The sequence below is a fragment of the Pipistrellus hanaki genome, assembly GCF_964339955.1.
Source record: "Pipistrellus hanaki genome assembly, chromosome: 1".
Taxonomy (NCBI): domain Eukaryota; kingdom Metazoa; phylum Chordata; class Mammalia; order Chiroptera; family Vespertilionidae; genus Pipistrellus; species Pipistrellus hanaki.
In genome coordinates, this window is record NC_140503.1 from 193,652,918 (window position 1) to 193,670,381 (window position 17,464).

The 17,464-nt window shown below is 34.2% G+C and overlaps 1 protein-coding gene across 3 annotated transcripts in view; it reads right to left on the bottom strand.

Moving 5' to 3' along the window:
* Positions 1–17,464, bottom strand: part of PCDH7 (protocadherin 7) — a 426,551-nt gene that overhangs the window by 189,050 nt on the left and 220,037 nt on the right. The window contains exon 3 of one of the 3 annotated variants that reach the window (XM_084869797.1): positions 6,532–6,627. The exons of the other annotated variants lie outside the window; for them this stretch is intronic. Within the exon in view, the coding sequence (XP_084725923.1) occupies positions 6,539–6,627 (89 nt within the window). The 3' untranslated portion in view covers positions 6,532–6,538. The remainder of the gene's footprint in view (positions 1–6,531; positions 6,628–17,464) is intronic. 3 annotated transcript variants of the gene reach the window in all.

Genomic DNA, 17,464 nt, shown 5'->3' on the forward strand with positions numbered 1-17,464 from the left:
CGTCAGTTTGGGGACTGAAAAGTTCCCAGTTCGATTCTGGTCAAGGGCATGTACCTTGGTTGCGGGCATATCCGCAGTAGGAGGTGTGCAAGAGGCAGCTGATTGATGACTCTCTCTCATCGATGTTTCTAACTCTCTATCTCTCTCCCTTCCTCTCTGTACAAAATCAATAAAATATATATATTTTTTTAAAAACTGAATTTTAACGTGAGAAATTTTCATAATCTCTTCCAAAGAAAACAATTTATGATTGTATGTGAATGCATTATATTCTATATCTTAATGCATTGAAAACAATCAATCATTAGATTATTTTTTCGTCATATTTTTTTACAAATTTAAATTTAATCATGCACTATCAAGACAAATAATATATGATTATAATTATGTGTGGAATCTAAAAACAAACGAACAAACAAAACAGAAAAAAAAACACCTTATAGATACAGAGAATAGATGGACAGTTGCAAGACAGGAGGGGTTTGGGGAGGTTGAGTAAAAAAGGTGAAAGAGTTAAGAAGTAAAGATTACCACTTATAAAAACAGCCATGGGGTATAAAGCACAGCCTAAGAAATACAGACAATATTATAAAAACTATGGTGTCAGATGGGTACTAGACTTATTGGGATGACTCCTTTGTAAGTTATGTCTAATCACTTCCTTGTATACCTGAAACTAATATAATATTGTATGTCAACTGTAATTGGAAAATAGTTTAATTAAATAATAAAATGCCATCAAAATAGACAGAGTAAAGAGTAGAGTTTACTTCCACAAATAAAAATCAGTGCCTTTCTCTTCAGAAGGATAGCTCTGATAAGATGAAAATATTGCACTAAAATACCATAGCATTGGCAAATAACTACATGACTTGTGTTACAAATTCTCAAGCACCAAGTCCAATGAAAACTCTGAGAATTATGTCACCAAATTCCAGTACAGTATTATCACTCTTATTATGTCTGATGATTATCAAGAAATCACAGTCAATTGAGGTTGGAATTCATTTTGTCTCACTAGCTATCTTGTAAATTAATTCCTTTAATAATGGTTTTGAGAAATTATCCAGCAATCTGAATGTTAACATCTTTAGTGAAACTGACTTTAGAAAACAGACTTATTATATGGAGCATATTTTATTAAGCATTTCTTACAGTAATACGTTTCATCCTTATAAGCAGACAATTTTCTCCCATTTAGGCTTACGGGCATTTGTTCTGCCCTCAGAAATTACAAAGAATGAATAAAATACTTTCTCTCTCTTCTGCATTAAAATGATTCCAATATCTCAAATTGCTGTCTCTTCCTTAACTTATCTTCCTTAAAGCAACCATTTTCTTGGATTCACGCATATTTTTTAGAAGTATATGTATATACAGCAAAAGAGAAGAAAAAGCATCTTCTTTCACTTTTTGAATTAGAAGCCTTCTTAGATATTATGTAAGAAGCCTGCACATAAAAGGTAAGTGTGACATAATCATAGCACTCCATGCTATGGGGTCAAAGCTACCTCTCAGAACCCTTCTGAAGAGAAAGCTCCAGAGAGAAAAATAAGTCAACATGTATTATGACTAAATGCTATATCCTTGATTATAGCTTGTTCTCTGTATTTCACTTGAAATCATGTCCCAGAGAGGTGGAATGTATTTTATTGGCAAACCTAAACAAATACCAATTTCTAAAATTCCTAGTTGTCTATATTCTGCAGAGAGTTGAAAGTTACTTAAAAAACTAACCATAACCCTCATTTTAATGAAGTGAGTGAGGTTGTGAGAGGGACAGTGATTAATCCACATCTCCTGCATTTTACTCCCCTCTTTCTAAAACACTAAAAGGCCAAGTGAGAGGTAGTAAATTAGACATGTTGCACATAGCACATCTCTTCAACAGCACAGATAGACAAAGCAGATAGAGTCTTCTATTGTTAAGAATATTGCCTAGAACCCTTGGTTTGGCTCAGTGGATAGAGTGTTGGCCTGTGGACTCAAGGGTCCCAGGTTCGATTCCAGTCAAGGGCATGTACCTTGGTTGTGAGCACATCCCCGGTAGGGGGTGTGCAAGGAGGCAGCTGATTAATGTTTCTTTCTCATTGATGTTTCTGACTCTCTCTCCGTCTCTCTTCCTCTCTATAAAAAGTCAGTGAAACATATTTTAAAAAATTATTACCTAGGGATCTTAATTTAATCAAATAACTAAGGGGCATTTCTTTGAGAAGGTAATCTAAAGAAGGAATGAAGAACATATATTCATACAATTTACAAAGCAACATTCAGCAACAGAGTAAGAATTTATGTAAGCACTAGAGCTTTGGAGAATATAAAGTTAAGCACTTTAATTACCATATGGAAGACATTCACTAAGATTACATAGGTTCATACGTAGCACATTTGAAAATGAAAACGTTGAGTAGGGTCAGCGAAAAGGCATGTGGCATAAAAGGCATTCTTGGCCAGCACATTAAATAAAATTCCCAGTTCTAGAAAAGGCGCTCAGATATGCAGGGCTGGTAAGCGAGTACCTTAAACTACTCATAAACAGACTCACCAAGTAACACTGACAGCCATTTGGCATTAAGGAAGAGTTCACATAAATAAAGGATTTACTTTTCAGTAACTCTTATTAGGGAAAGTCCACATTGGACAGGGCATGCTTCACACATCTTTCAATCATATTTTGTGCAAGTATGACCTTCCTGTAAAATGTGTGAACACATGTTATCAGTTAGTCATCAAAATCAATAATTTGCATTGAGAAATTTGTTTTTGTTTTATGTTGCTTTTGTTTTGTTTTTCTTTTCTGTCCCTGATACTACTATTCACTTAAAGATTTTTTTTTTTTAGTGCCAAATTTGTAAGAATAGTGAATGGGCTTCTTAGGAAATAATCCTTCTCAGGCACCAACTAACTGAATACATAATTGAATATATCGGTATTCAATTAAAAAGTTCAAAGAAAAGACATAAAAAATTATTTTACCTTCATCATTACTGTTATTTTAACGCTAATTTATTTTTCTATCTTTTCTGCACCCATTTTTATACAGATTTATGTTTATTTATATAGTATACTATATACTATCCAAATTACACCTCTATTATGTACAAATTTAGATCAAAGCAATATGTGATTATGAACTGTACCTTTTTTTTTCCCCTCTGATGGTATTTAAATTTATTTCCTGGGTTCTTCAAACTGGTCAAATATAAGAATATAAAGGGAGGCTGGGGGCCTCCCTTTTATTACAATAAAAAAACATTTTGCACTAAATGAATGCTGAAAGGACTGGCAACCAAATAGCACAAAGCAATGAGAAAGATAGGGGCAGTTAACCCAGAAAAAAACGCATAAGGAGACATTGTATATATAAACCATGACAGAGTGTCTGTCCGAATTTAGGTCTTGGAAGAACTTTCATTTGGAAAAGAAAGAGAACTTATTTTGTGTTTCCCCAAAGGGAAAACCCAGGATAAATGAGTTGAAGTTACAAGAAGGCAGATTTTGACCCGATATAGGAAAAAGCCCAGAGTTAAAGATGTTCTAAAATCTACCTCTGCATTTTGTGTCAAGCAGAGATTCTTGTAATGGTGATGAGAGACACATGTACAACCAAAGACAGGATTACTTGACTGTATCTCTCTACCAAGTCTTAAAATTCCATGACTAATGGAGCGAACATTTGTTCTATGCACTCCAGATAAATAAAAATAGATATGAAATTATCCTTATATTTACAGATTGACTGATATATTCTATGATTACCCTGGTAGAGAGTGTGGTGGGAGGAATATTTGACTTGTATCCTAATTTTCTGTCAAGCCCTGTCTGAACTATATTCTCTAGCACCTTTTTTAGGTCTAAATACATGACTCCACATTAATTCTTAAGCCCTTATCTTGTTCTCCAAGATCAACGCATCTTAACTTGCCCTTTCTCTTCCTAATCATTTTACCTGAAAGGTTTTCCTAAGAATAATGAAAACATGAACTCATAAATAAACTTCTTTTTCTCTAGCTACATTGATTTTTCCTTCCTAGCTTTATTTCATATTCTTTTAAAGTCCTTGCAGTTTCATGGATTTCAATTATGTTTCCTTCAATTTTGTATTGCTTATCTATTTATTCACTTTTCCAATTTTTTTTTCTCAAATATATTTGTCTTCCTCTTGGTTTGTCCTTTTTTTCTCATCTATATTTTACTTATCCACTTTTTTTTTCTTGTGTGTAAACTAATGACTGTTTTTATATGCATATTTCCCTTATTTGCCAATAATGTAAAGAAGCATTTCTCTGATTACCTTTCCTCAAAACTGTATAACATCTGTTATAATTTCTTTCTTTCCATATGAAATATAAATATACCTATGCTTCTTTCTGACCACTATATTTGATAAGTCTTATAAAATTTAAATACCTTTTTGCTTCAAATGCATTCATTTATAATTTCTTATTTTTTAATTACAGTACATAAATTTGGGGAGAAATAATGAATTATTTAAAAAAAAAAAAAGTATATGGAGTCACCTGTGAAGCTAGTAATTGTCAAGAACCACAAGTCAAGGTGAATACACACAGAGCAGAGGGAAGTATGGATGAAAAAGGACCAAATGAGGGCAAAAACGATAAATGGCTGCTTTGTAAACACGCATCCATGTGTTCGAGACTAAGTGAGTAACAAGCACTATGGGCAGAGAAGAGTTCATAAAGAATGCGAGGCAATCATTCTCCTCTGGAAACTCAGACTGAGCATGAATGTGAGTCCCCGCTCTGCTTGGGAGGATTCAGGAGACGCTATCTAAGGCCCACCCCACTTCAGTCAATGCCGAGTGACATTAGTCACATTAGGTTTCCCTAAACCTTATTTTTATCTATTGAATATGGAGAGTACTAATTTCTAACTCTCATTTCCTTTGTGTGGATGAAGAAAATGGAGATTCAGCTCACTAAAACTGTGCCTGGAACACAGTAAAACCTCAGTACATGTTTGTTGCTATTAATATTATGAAGTTTTCCAAATGCATAATAGTAATATGCAAAGGCCTATAAACACAAAAGAGTGTATCAATTGAGAAATGTGCAAAGGCCAGAGCACACTGTGCATCAGGTGTGAAAATATAACATATAGACTAGAAATGTAGGTAGAAATAGGATCACGAAGGACAACCAATGATTTCAGAGCTTCGCTGGCTAAGAAGCCACCTACTATTTAATGAAGAGCAATGGTCCAGTCTTAAAGGGTTAATGATAGCATTGATGAAAATGTGTGTAAATGAAAATTGTTTTCTTTTTGGTACATAAACAAATCTTAATTATGCTATTTTTTTAATACCACCACACACATGCGCACCTATAGACACACACACGCTGTTGTTGTTGTTGTTGTTGTTTTTAAGACATCTGCCAATAATCTCTCTAGCCCAAAGGTAGTAAGCGCTCTAGTCACAAGTCCCCAAGATCCTGAAAGAGGCACCAGGATGTAATGCAGAGCCTGACACATCCTCAAAACAAGCCCCTGCAGGAGCTGGGAGAACCAGTTCCTCTAGTGAAAAAGGAAATCAAGAATGTGGGTGTTTCCCTGTGATGACTCAGTGGTTATGTTTTATAGGTTACCAGAGGCCCGGTGCACAGATTTGTGCACTGGTGGGAGGCATAGCCTGCAGGGATTGGCCCCTTGTGGGAGTGCTGCTCATCCTGATCAGCCGAGCAGCACTCCCCTTGGGGAGTGTACTGACCATAAGGGGGCAGCTCCTGCATTGAGTGTCTGTACCCTGGTGGTCAGTGCGCATCATTGCAACTGGTTGACAGGTCATTCCCGGTCAATGACTGCTGGAGTTTGAGCCCTGAGGGACTAGCTTCTTTCAAAAGGCAGCAACCTGAAAGAGGTAATCTTAGGAAGGCTTCAGGAAACAGTCCCTCCATCTCCTTCAAATGCCACCAGCTGAGTTCAGCAAAGAAAGTATTACAGAAAGAGATTTGCATACATTTGGCTCTCACATCTGAATGACATGACTTTGTAGGGTATTTAGATTTATTTGAACTGGCTTATACCTGATTTTCTAAATCCAGATAAGTAAGCATTATAATTAGTGTGTCTATAATTTTGTGCAACGCTTTTGAACATTTGAATGCTATAATAATTAAATCTGAGTTAAAAGTTCACAAAACAACCCATTTTACATTTTTCAAAGCCATATTCTATAACAGTTGCTTGAAGAATGTTGAAAGTGGTATAAATTAAACAAACATACACTTTCCCTTTCTCTCCTACATAATGAGTTGAGGACAGGTCATAATACATTTCTCTAAAAAGGATACCTTTAATTAATATGTCCGCTTAACATTTAAAAAATGAATTAACAACAAGAAATCATGAGATGCAAAGCATGCTGACATATATAAAGATATACTCGGGTTGCACAATACTTCCAAATCAGTAGGCTCTGTGTCGTGGGTAAATGTATCCTCTAAATGCAAAAGAGACAATTAACAGAGAACTAAGAGGGAGGGCTGCACTGGGTGGTGAGAACCGCCATACCTGTTGCTTAATGGAGAGGCCTAAACAGCACTCTTCTTCCGTGCGTCTTGCCATGAGGAAAGGGAAGGAAGGGAAGGGTAGTGATGGCAGCAACACCTGGGGGGAGGGAGATGGGGAAATAGGTGAAGGGAAAATCAGCAGCCCCTCTGCCATGGTGTCCATCCACAGACCTCGCCAACAAAACAATTTCCAAAAACCCTGAGCTTGTTTTCTTTACTTTTAAAAAACATCTAGATCCATGTCAAAGATATTGTAAACAAATTAGATATGTTGAAAGAAGTGTATCGGGATATTCTCACAATTATAATCTAAGTCTAGAGAGACAAGGGGCTGCACAGCATAATGAGCTACCATGTTATTCAAGCTTTTTGACTGAACAAGGTAGCTTATAGCAGGACTTTTACATATGGGCATAGATTTTTTTTTCAAATTTAAGAAAAACTATAGGATAAACGATACCAAATATATATGTATATGCTTTTTATTTCTCCAACACAGTATCTTTTTTTTATCATTTCCTATATGTACTTCTAGCTAATTGCAATATAACTGGCTCACGATGCACTTTTCCTTTTTACATTCTCATAAGGGCTGTAGTTTTGATATCAAAATAAGTTCAACTTGTTAACTTAATAAAAAAAGAACTAAATTTAGTAGAACCCTTATAGCCTGCAAGAGGACAAACTAATAGAAGTTGTAAAAGGCTTCATGTTTTAATTATACTTTTGTAGACATGGTTTAATCTCAACTACATGTAAGTTTTGAAAAGAAAATATATAGAATCATATGGAAAGAATAAAATGAAAATGTTTAATAAACAATTGATAAGTACAGTAAATCATCTGAATTTTAATCGTGAGCAATTGTTTGAACAACATCAGTGTATAAAATAATACCACACCTGAAAACCAAACAATACCACCAATTTTGCTTTCAGTGTTCATTTTTTAAGAAATCTTTAAGGTTGCATATTTTTTAAGAAAAAATTACCTATGAAAAATGATTTTTTTACACTATTGAAACAAGCTTTTATAGATAGCAGAGAGAAACTTACAAAAATAGATGCACTCTTTATTGAGAAGAAAAGAGGTGTTCCACTGTGGTGGGCGCTGCAGGTATTGAAGCAAGCTACGCATGTGAGGAGGTGGGAGGTATATGGGAAATGTCTGTGCCTGCTCTCAGTTTTGTTGTGAATAAAGCAGGTCTAAAAAAATAAAGTCTTCATTAAAAAAAAATATAATGAAAACCAAGTATTATATAAAAAAAATAGAAATAGGAGAAAACTCATTTCCTTCTGTTGAAAAAAAAATTTTTTGACGACCCCCCCCCCCCACACACACACACCAATATGCTCTTATTGTATTATTTACAGAAGGGCCAAACATTCTTGAAATTTTTTTCTAAAGACAGAGATTTTCTTAAATGCAAGTTTGCATTCTTGTTTCTGACTGTGATTCTAACCTCTAATGTTTAGAAAAGCAGCTATCGCAGGAATCTTTGGTTTTTGGAGCATGATAATCCTTTAGGTTTTGTCTTAATCCTGTTTAGATAGCAAACCTTACAACTTCTCAATTCCTCTAGCCTTTGACACACTGCTTGTTATTATATCTCTGTTTAAATTAATATGACCCACCTAATGCTTAGGCAATAGTATTAATCAGCCCTTGAATTGAGAAATTTGGAAACTAACTGGTTATAATAAAAGATTAGCATAAAAATTGTTGAAGGCAGCCGAGACCGGTCTGGCTCAATGGATAGAGCGTCGTCTTGGGGACTGAAGGGTCCCGGGTTCGATTCCAGTCAAGGGCATGTACCTTGGTTGCGGGTATATCCCCAGTACGGGGTGTGCAAGAGGCAGCTGATCAATGACTCTCTCTCATCTATGTTTCTAGCTCTCTATCTCTCTCCCTTCTTCTCTATACAAAATCAATAAAATATATTTTAAAAAAATTGTTGAAGGCATATGTAATCTTTAGGCCTGTTAATAAAATAAAAAAAAAGTAGCATATTTGATTTTTTTCTGTATGATTGAACATAATATTTTATAGCTTTCTTTTTTTCTGGTAATTTTTTGATTTTTGTATTTCATTTAAAATATTGATCGTTATACATCATATTTTAAAAATTAAATCACCCTCTAAAATGAAAACCTACATATTCCAGTAATGTCAAAGTTAAAATAATTAAATCTAATTATTCCTACATTTAAGTATCCCTGATTATTTTAAGATCAGCACTTTGTCTTTGGTAGAATCAAAAGTGGGAATGTCACAAGCCAAAACAAAACAAAATAAAAAATCCACATGTTCTTAATCTGTAGCATGAAATACGACATTTTTTGGTATGTAGGTCTGTAATAGCCTATGGATTTGATATATGGTAAATTATTCCTTTGGCTTTAGGAAGGGCAGATTACTATGAAGTAATATACTTGGAAATGAGCACTGCACTGTGAGAGATACAGAAACAAGCAGATGACAATACTTGGAAAATAAATATATATGCACAAAACAGAAAAACACTAATAATATAACTCCCAAGATGTAACAAGTAATAGAAAATGATCCCATAGGCAAATGAACTTATAAAGAACTGAAATAATACAGACTGATAACCAAAATGATTAAACTGAAATTTTAGAGTCAGGAATTCAGAGAGTGAAGAATAAAACTTTATGGATTAAGGGAAATAAAAGTGAAAGCTTTTTTTTTATATTTCAAAGGTCAAAATAATGAAATAATCTCTGTACAAAAAGGGGCATTTGGTAGATATTGGTTTATGGACAATAATAAGAGCTAGATTTTCACCTGGATAAGAAAGGGGAAATGGCCCATATGATACATGAAAATAAAAAGTAGATGGAAAGATTGTGCTTATTATTGAGCCGCATTGCAATATAGAGTCTCTATGAGATTGGTTTTCCAAAAAGACAGGAGTCTGAAAGTCTCTGTCATATAGTTGAAACAACGGGAATATCTTAGAGAATGTTCCAGAGAGGCCCATTGTAATGTTTGTTTCATCTAGTTTCTGCTTTTGAAAAATTGTATGATCAAGATAGAAATACTGATGTTAAGACATCGATGTTCACAGCTCTGTGATTTAGGGAAATGGCACAGGGAACAAAATTTCAGATTGAATTGCTGAAGGCTTGGTTTGTATCCTCAAGGAATCCAGTCTTTTGATGGGGTAAAACGAAAGGTCAAATTTTAGAGTGACTGCCAGTTAAAAGCAATAGGTAAGTAAACAGTGATAAGACAGTGAATTTCTTCTTAACAAACTAGAAAGGGTACAGATAAAAGATGGAAGAAAACATACTTTGTAGAAAGAGAAGCTGACACAGCCTAATGTATTCTGGTGGGGAGCAGACTGTTGAGTGCTGGTGCGTCTGAACTTTGTCCAACCAGAATAAACTGTGCAGTGGAAGAAGAGTAGGTCACACCATGAAATGCAGAGGAAACACATCAAACAATGTATTGTATTAAAGCACCTGGCCAGGGTGGCTTTGTGACTGAGCATCTACCTAAGAATGAGGAGGTCTGGGTTCCATTCCTGGTCAGGGCACATGCCTGGTTTGTGGGCTCCATCCCCAGTGGGAGGCTTACAGAAGGCAGGCAATCAATGATGATTCTCTCTAATTGTTGATATTTCTATCTCTCTCTCCCTCTCCCTTCCTCCCTTCCTCTCTGAATTAATAATATATATATTAGAGGCCCGGTGCACAAAATTTGTGCATGGGAGGGGCAGGGTCCTCTCAGCCCAGACTGCACCCTCTCTAATTCGGGACCCCTTGGGTGACTTGGCAGCTGCAGTTCTCAGGTGATGAACCTGGAACCAAAGAGGAAGGAGCCTGATTCTGGGGTGTGTCACCAGAGAACTGCCCTCTTGCAATCCGGGACCCCTCGGGGAGTGTTGGAGAGCTGGTTTTGATCTGATCCCAGCAGGCCAAACCCAATCTGTGCACCGGGCCTCTAGTGTATACTGCATATATGAAGCTGAATTAGGCAGTGGGACTTCTGTCCTCTGCTGCATATCAGTAAACCTTTATCAGAACCTAATGTTTCTCATGCAAGGACATATGAGGAAAGGCTATCACTACATGGCATAAACATTCCTGATAACAGGACTGTTTTCCTTATCCTATTTGTGAAGTGCTTCTCAAACATAAATGTTCTCTAACCATTAGGAAACAGGTATTTTTAGCTCTAAGTCTGGGTCACATTCTTACCCAGGACTCCTCTGAATAGGAAGAGGCCAGTGTATTCCCCCGGAGAGCCCATGCCTCAGGCAGGGGCATTGTTCAGAGTCTTTCTTTCTCCTTCCTGCTCCTGGTAGCTGGATAATTATCAAAAAGTGCATGTTAATCCTCATAATGCTAGCATCCTGGGAAGTGTGAGCAGGGCTGGAGTGTGGTGGGGCTTGTTTATTTGTGCTAAGTGTAGCATGAGGGACTGAGGTGGGCTCTGGTGGCAACAGAGAGAGATGGAATTTGAAACCTGCAAAGGAAGGAATGCTACATGTTCTGTGTTTGCAGCACTCAGGAAATTGCTCCACTGCAGATAAGACTTCACCCCATTCACTCACTGTTCATGAAGAACAGACAGTATTTTTAAGTTATAAAATATGCAACCGTATAAATCCCCATCCTGAAGCAGGTCAGTGGTCAGGATTTAACTACTGAGACCACAGGAAGAAAGAAAACAGAATAAAAGGGAGGGCGTGTCATTGTTGTAGGCACCACCTGAAGCTTTTTTAATCAATAAGGACAAACTGGCTTAAGATGAAAGGATAGTTAGGAATCCTTTATTCATTTAGTAGGTGTTATGGTATCTATTATCTCATATCATATTTTATATTCTTAAGATGTGAAGGCAATTTAAAGGCATGTATTGCCTAGCTTAATGGCAATAACAATCAGCTAAGTAAAAGTATTAAATATTACCAGATACCATCTTTAGTAAAATGATTGTACAATGAGGAAGTTAGGAAATAGTGTTAAAAGGGATTTAAGTTTAAACCTTAGCTGATAATACCAAATTACATTTTAATTGAGTTTGGAAAATTTATAAATTTAAAGTACCATGTATTAATGCTAGTATATGACATTTAACATTTCTTAACCCTAGAATAAATCTTGAAATATCCTTTTGTGATTTTTTTCTCTTTAACTGAAGGTATTCATTAATTTTATTTAATATTACAGATTACTTACTAAAAATTGAATTTCATAATGACAATTAGATTTGGACATGTATAAATCTTTGTCTCTGATAATTTTATTAAAATTTCAAGATTTAGTTGCATTGAACACCTTTTTTTAATGCTTCTAGCAAATCTATACTTTGCTTAATTAATTTCAAATTCCTGATGTTTTACAAATCTGCTCTCTAAGAATCTCATAGTTTATAGCTACATAGTTTGATCCATTATGTCCTTTGTAAAAACTAATAGACTACCTAAGTACCTGGTTTATTATTGACTAATGAACTGAGTAATATTCACTTAAAATTTTAACTTTACTTAATGATTTTACTCAACTGATATAATTAATATTCTACATTTATTATTTTTAAGAAGTATATTTTAGTATGGGTTTTGCCCCTTCTCTTCTTGACTTATAATTGTTTGAGGAAGTTGATAAAATTGTGGAAAACTCAAGGTCTCATATAGCACAAGTAGGTCTGCAAATAAAGGCTCTTATATCAATTTCACTCTTTAGTTACGTTCATCAAATATTCAGTGAGTGCTCAATCTGTGCTAAACACTTTTTAGTCAGCACTATTCAAATATTTGGGTTTCAACTCTTTGCATTTCTGAAGACTATAGAAGACACAAAGCACTTTGTTTTTGTGTGTGGTACATCATCATTGATATTCATCATATTCAAATTTTTTAAAAAATTAAGACACTTTAAAAATAATTGCAAACATCTTTGAAAACAACCATAACACATTTGTTTTATGCTGACATAAATATTCTGTGGATTGCTATATTTTTAAAATAAAAAATAAAATGATATATGCTAATACGGATTTGTAACATTCAAAGAGCTAAGGAAAAGGCTGTCAGCAAGAGCTACACAAAAGAGGTGATACTAGCAAAAAACTTTGAAGAAAGAATCGAAAGAGAAGCAGATGAAAGAAGACAATTCCAGGAAAAGAAGGCATGGCTAGACTCAGCATGATGGAATAGAGCACGTTTCTTTATTTGACAGATTTTCTTCAAACCTCATCTCAGTCACTTACTTGCTGCATGACTTTGAGCAAATCACTTAAGGTCTGGGAGCTTCCATTTACTCTCTTGTTAGTTAATAAGTTCTACATATTAAGAATTTTGTGAAGACTGAGATAAAATATGTAAAATATTTACACGTGTGGTTGTTAATTAGAACACTGAGTAATATTTTTTGATTGCATATTTCAGGAAAATGAGTTGGTTTTCATGCTGAGAAAATAGAGTACAGTGAGATGGGGTGAGAAGATGGAAGATAAAAGCAAGAATGCAAAAGGCACTGATGAAGTAGAATCGGTATGGAAGTTAGAGTGGATATGAGTAATTTTAAAAACACAAATACAATAATATAAAATAAATTGAGAAATGCCAAAGAAAACACTTCTCTTACAGAATTGAGCAAACCCATAGCTAATCTTGATTTCCATCTAGCTCCATCTTTCCATCTCTTAGGGAAACAAAAGAAAACAAACCACAATTTAGAAAAACATATTCCAGAATCTTCTTAAATACAGAATGAAATGTGTAAAGCAAGCATGTCAAACTCAAAGGCTAACATGGGCCAAATAAACAAGGTTTAAGTTTATGTGGGCCGCAAAAAAAAAAAAAAAAAAGCTCCAATATTCAAAGAAACAAGGTTTATTTCGATAAAGACAAACTGAATACAAACAGCTGAAATAAAGGAGTAATCATTAACATAAAATAATAGAACATTTTAATAAAAATTAATACTTTTCTTGAAGATTAACTTACCAGACACTGAATAACTACACAAATTAATAAGTGTAATATAAAGACATAGTTTTCTTGTTCTCTGAAAGCAAAATATTTTCTGTTGTGCATACCAAACAAGTCAATCCAAGACCAATGACATGGAAATTGGCTGCTAAAATATTCGCTGCTAGTATTAGTAGCGAAAAATGGTACACCTGCATGTAAGGCATGCAAGGGAAATGAATGCAATATGATTATAGTAATCAGTCACTAGCCAACATTGTAGTTAGTTAGTAATAATTATGTATAACAGGATATTGTAAAAATTAAGTTACAAAATTTTTATTAAAATGTTTCTTACATACCGTTATATTGGCATGCTTGGTGTAAAGAATAACATGGATGGTAGAAAACTTAAGACAAAAATTTAACCAACTTTTCCCACAGCTTATAGAGATTTCCTTGACCTAAATTTTCAAGTGTTTTTTGAAATTGGATTTCAGATATATTTTAGGAATGAATGAATGAATACAAAAATAAATATATATTGAACTCCATATGAGAATGTATCAATATTAGGAACCTGAACTAGCAACTGTGATATTCTCAAACTAGAGTTGAAAATTAGTAGACTCATAAAATTTACTAATCAATGCTAATTATTTGGAAAATAATTTTATTAAGAGTGTGGTAGGCAGAGAATGTTGTGATTTTTCTACATGCTAAGTCTGTACCAGCCAGATGGTATCTTTGACACTGAAAGACCTTCATGGATAGAATGTTAAAAAGAAGTACTTCTCAAGAACAAAGTTAAGATTTTTCTGTTGATATGCCTTAGTTCTGGCAATTAGCACACAGAGAATAAAAATATACTAAGTTGAGAAGCATGATTTTGAAATGTAAAATATACTGCTCCTCAAAGCACAGGTTTAGAATTTCATAAAACACAATAAATATTCTGTCTTGTATACAAACACTCGCTGTGGTAATACACCAATTATCAGTAAGAACAGTATGAATTTTAGGTGAGAAAGTCTGTAATACTCTACTGAGTTGAGAATTTGCCTCTTCATTTTATGATACTGTATGCTTTATAGCAACTGATCATTTTGACTAATTTCTCCAACACAACAAATAATTCAACCTACACTAAGTTATCAGAGGAGCAAGCAAAGAAAATAAAGCATAAAAGCCAAGGTGGAAGTTGTGGGAGGATGTTGAACCCAGAGGATAGTAACTTATTCTTTAATTAATTCAGCAAATATTTACTGAACATCTATTCTACACCAGGCACTGCCCTAGTAACTGGGGATATAATAAACATGAAAACACAGTCTCTGTTCTCATGAAACACAAAGCCTAATAGGCAAGATATTTAATTAACAAATAAATACAGGCCCCATTCTATCCTGTACACATACAAAAATTCTGAAAATTATTTTCAAGAGAATTTTGTTGTAAAAATTATATATCATAAAAATGAAACCAAGCTCTTCACTTTATAACCTCTCACACCCTGACTTTGTAAACATGGGGGTCAAGTTCTATATCCAAATAGATAATTGCGCTTAACTCCACTTAACACTCATCACCTAGGCCTAACTAATGAATGCCCTAATCATGGAAACTAAATATTAGACGATACATTTTACCAATGTTTTCTGGTCTCATGTATGTGTGCACATATGTGAGGGTAGGACATAGTAATCAACTTCGGGTGATAAATCTAAAATAAAATTTCCCTATTCAACAATCCTTCTTTAGAGTAGTTTACTTACAGTGTCTTTTCTCTTTTCTTTACAATTTTCCTTGCTACCTCCCTTCTCTTAGTATCAACTATACCATCTTCTAATTTAATCAAGTCAAACAACAGTTGTCAATTCTGAGTGAATTTAGACACAAATGTAATAATCTACTCACAATTTGGAAACATGTTTTTGTCAAAAATGCTTCAGTCTTAAATAAGAGCAGCAGAAGCTACACAAAGCCATTTTGAGTTTAAGCAAATGAAAACAAAATGATCCTCATTGTAAAGTTGAAATAACTCCACGCTGCACTGTTATTTATAATTTTTGAACCTCAAGAAACATTTATTCATAGGAATGTAGAAAAGGAGGAAAGTAAAACAGTCTGTTCACCCTATCCTCCATTTGAAATACTTCGCACACTGTTCTTAGTTCATGTATTTTAATTTGCATTTAAAACACAAGTTCTTCTTTTACTATATAACGTCCCAGACGCTTAGTCAAACTTTCTTTGTGGTATTATTTTCTTCTCAGCATATTCATGTACAACCAAAGAGATAAGCAGCTGCTCTCAGTTGGAATTCAGTTAATACACCAGAACACCTTTTTCCATACTATCATTTAAATTACATGAACTAAAATGTCAACTTTGGGTAATGCTGTTCCCTAGAAGCATATACTTTATTTCATTATGTATGTATGAATTCATCATGTTTTATTTCAAGCCTATAAAGTATGGTATGCTCTGGAGAAATCTGACAGATGATAAAACTGTATCAGAGTGGTACATGTGTACATGTTTTCATACTTCCACAAAATTGCTGATTTCTTTTTATTTCAATCAGCTGTCGGAATTGGTTGACTAGCATCAAATGTAATAAACAGCATATGGGCCTGCTAATATATGTGAAAAAGTAGCTTTCCCCCACTTCCAACATATATGCTCTTTTATAACTAAGTTAAATAATACATTCCTTGGGTGGGAGGGGGACTTGAAAATAAGCCATATGCTACATGAATTCCATTGTAAAAAATAATAGCTAAGTTTATTTGAAGAATATTACATAAAAAGAAATTAAATATTGTTCTTAGCATACTCTATTTGTACATGATGCTCAAGATATGCTTTTGTAGTTTGCTCTTGTGTATTTTTTATAAAAACGTAATTTTATAAAATTGTACATTGTGCAGCTAAAGTATTTTAAGTCTTAAATATTTAATCAATTAATGGGGGTTCATTAAAGAAAGAATCCTAAAATCACCTTTTTAAAAGTAAAACTTTACCAACCAGATACAGTTAATTTTTTTTAATAGAGTTTCAATCAAAATCAGTTCAGAAAGGATGATGATAAAAAAAAAAAACTTTTTAAAAGTTCAAGACAAAATATAACCACTATTTAAAATGTGATCCAATTTTTAAAGATTAATTCCTAAGAGATGAAAAAAAAAAAAAAAGAGGTTAAACCTATTTTCCATCATTGGTTATAGCCCTGAGTCCCTCTTGTCTACACCCCAAGATTCCTCATTCCGGGTAATCACTGGTCTGGATTTCCAGACGTGTACTCATCAACCTTGCTTTGTTTTTCCTCTCACACAAACTGGATTAGACTTCATACTCTGAATTGACCCTTCCATTTCTTGCCAATAAACGAAACCGGTAAGGAAATACATCAAAAGCAGTTATGCCCGTGGACGGTTACACTCTGTGTAGCAGCATGTATTTTCAAAATAAATGCGTATTCTAAATTTTCTTACATCAAATTGAGACTTGCAAAGCCAGGCCACGTGTGATTAGAAATGCCAAAGGCATACCTCCACGTGGTTCATCCATCTGAGATTTCAAATTGCAACAGCATCCCATTTATACAAGGTATTACTAGAATATTCTCCAATGTGTCTATTAGATTTCTTTATAGAGACAGGCATGTTCCTACAAGCCATCAATTTAACAAATCACCATATATATGACTCTCATTCACACATTTACATTACCAAGTATTTTATGGAGCAATTTTCTTAGTCATAGTGGTGAGACTGTTCAATGGCATGAATAAATAAATAAATAAATAAATAAATAAATAAATAAGATTTCAACCTAAAACCCTTCACTCCAAAGGAATATAACTCTGCGAAAGTCTTACAGGAATACTAGTCACTATTAAAGAGAATGCGGCTATCAGTAGGGTGTATCTTAGATTGCCTCTATGAAGGTTTATGAGGTTTAGTAAAAGAAGGATTTCATTATA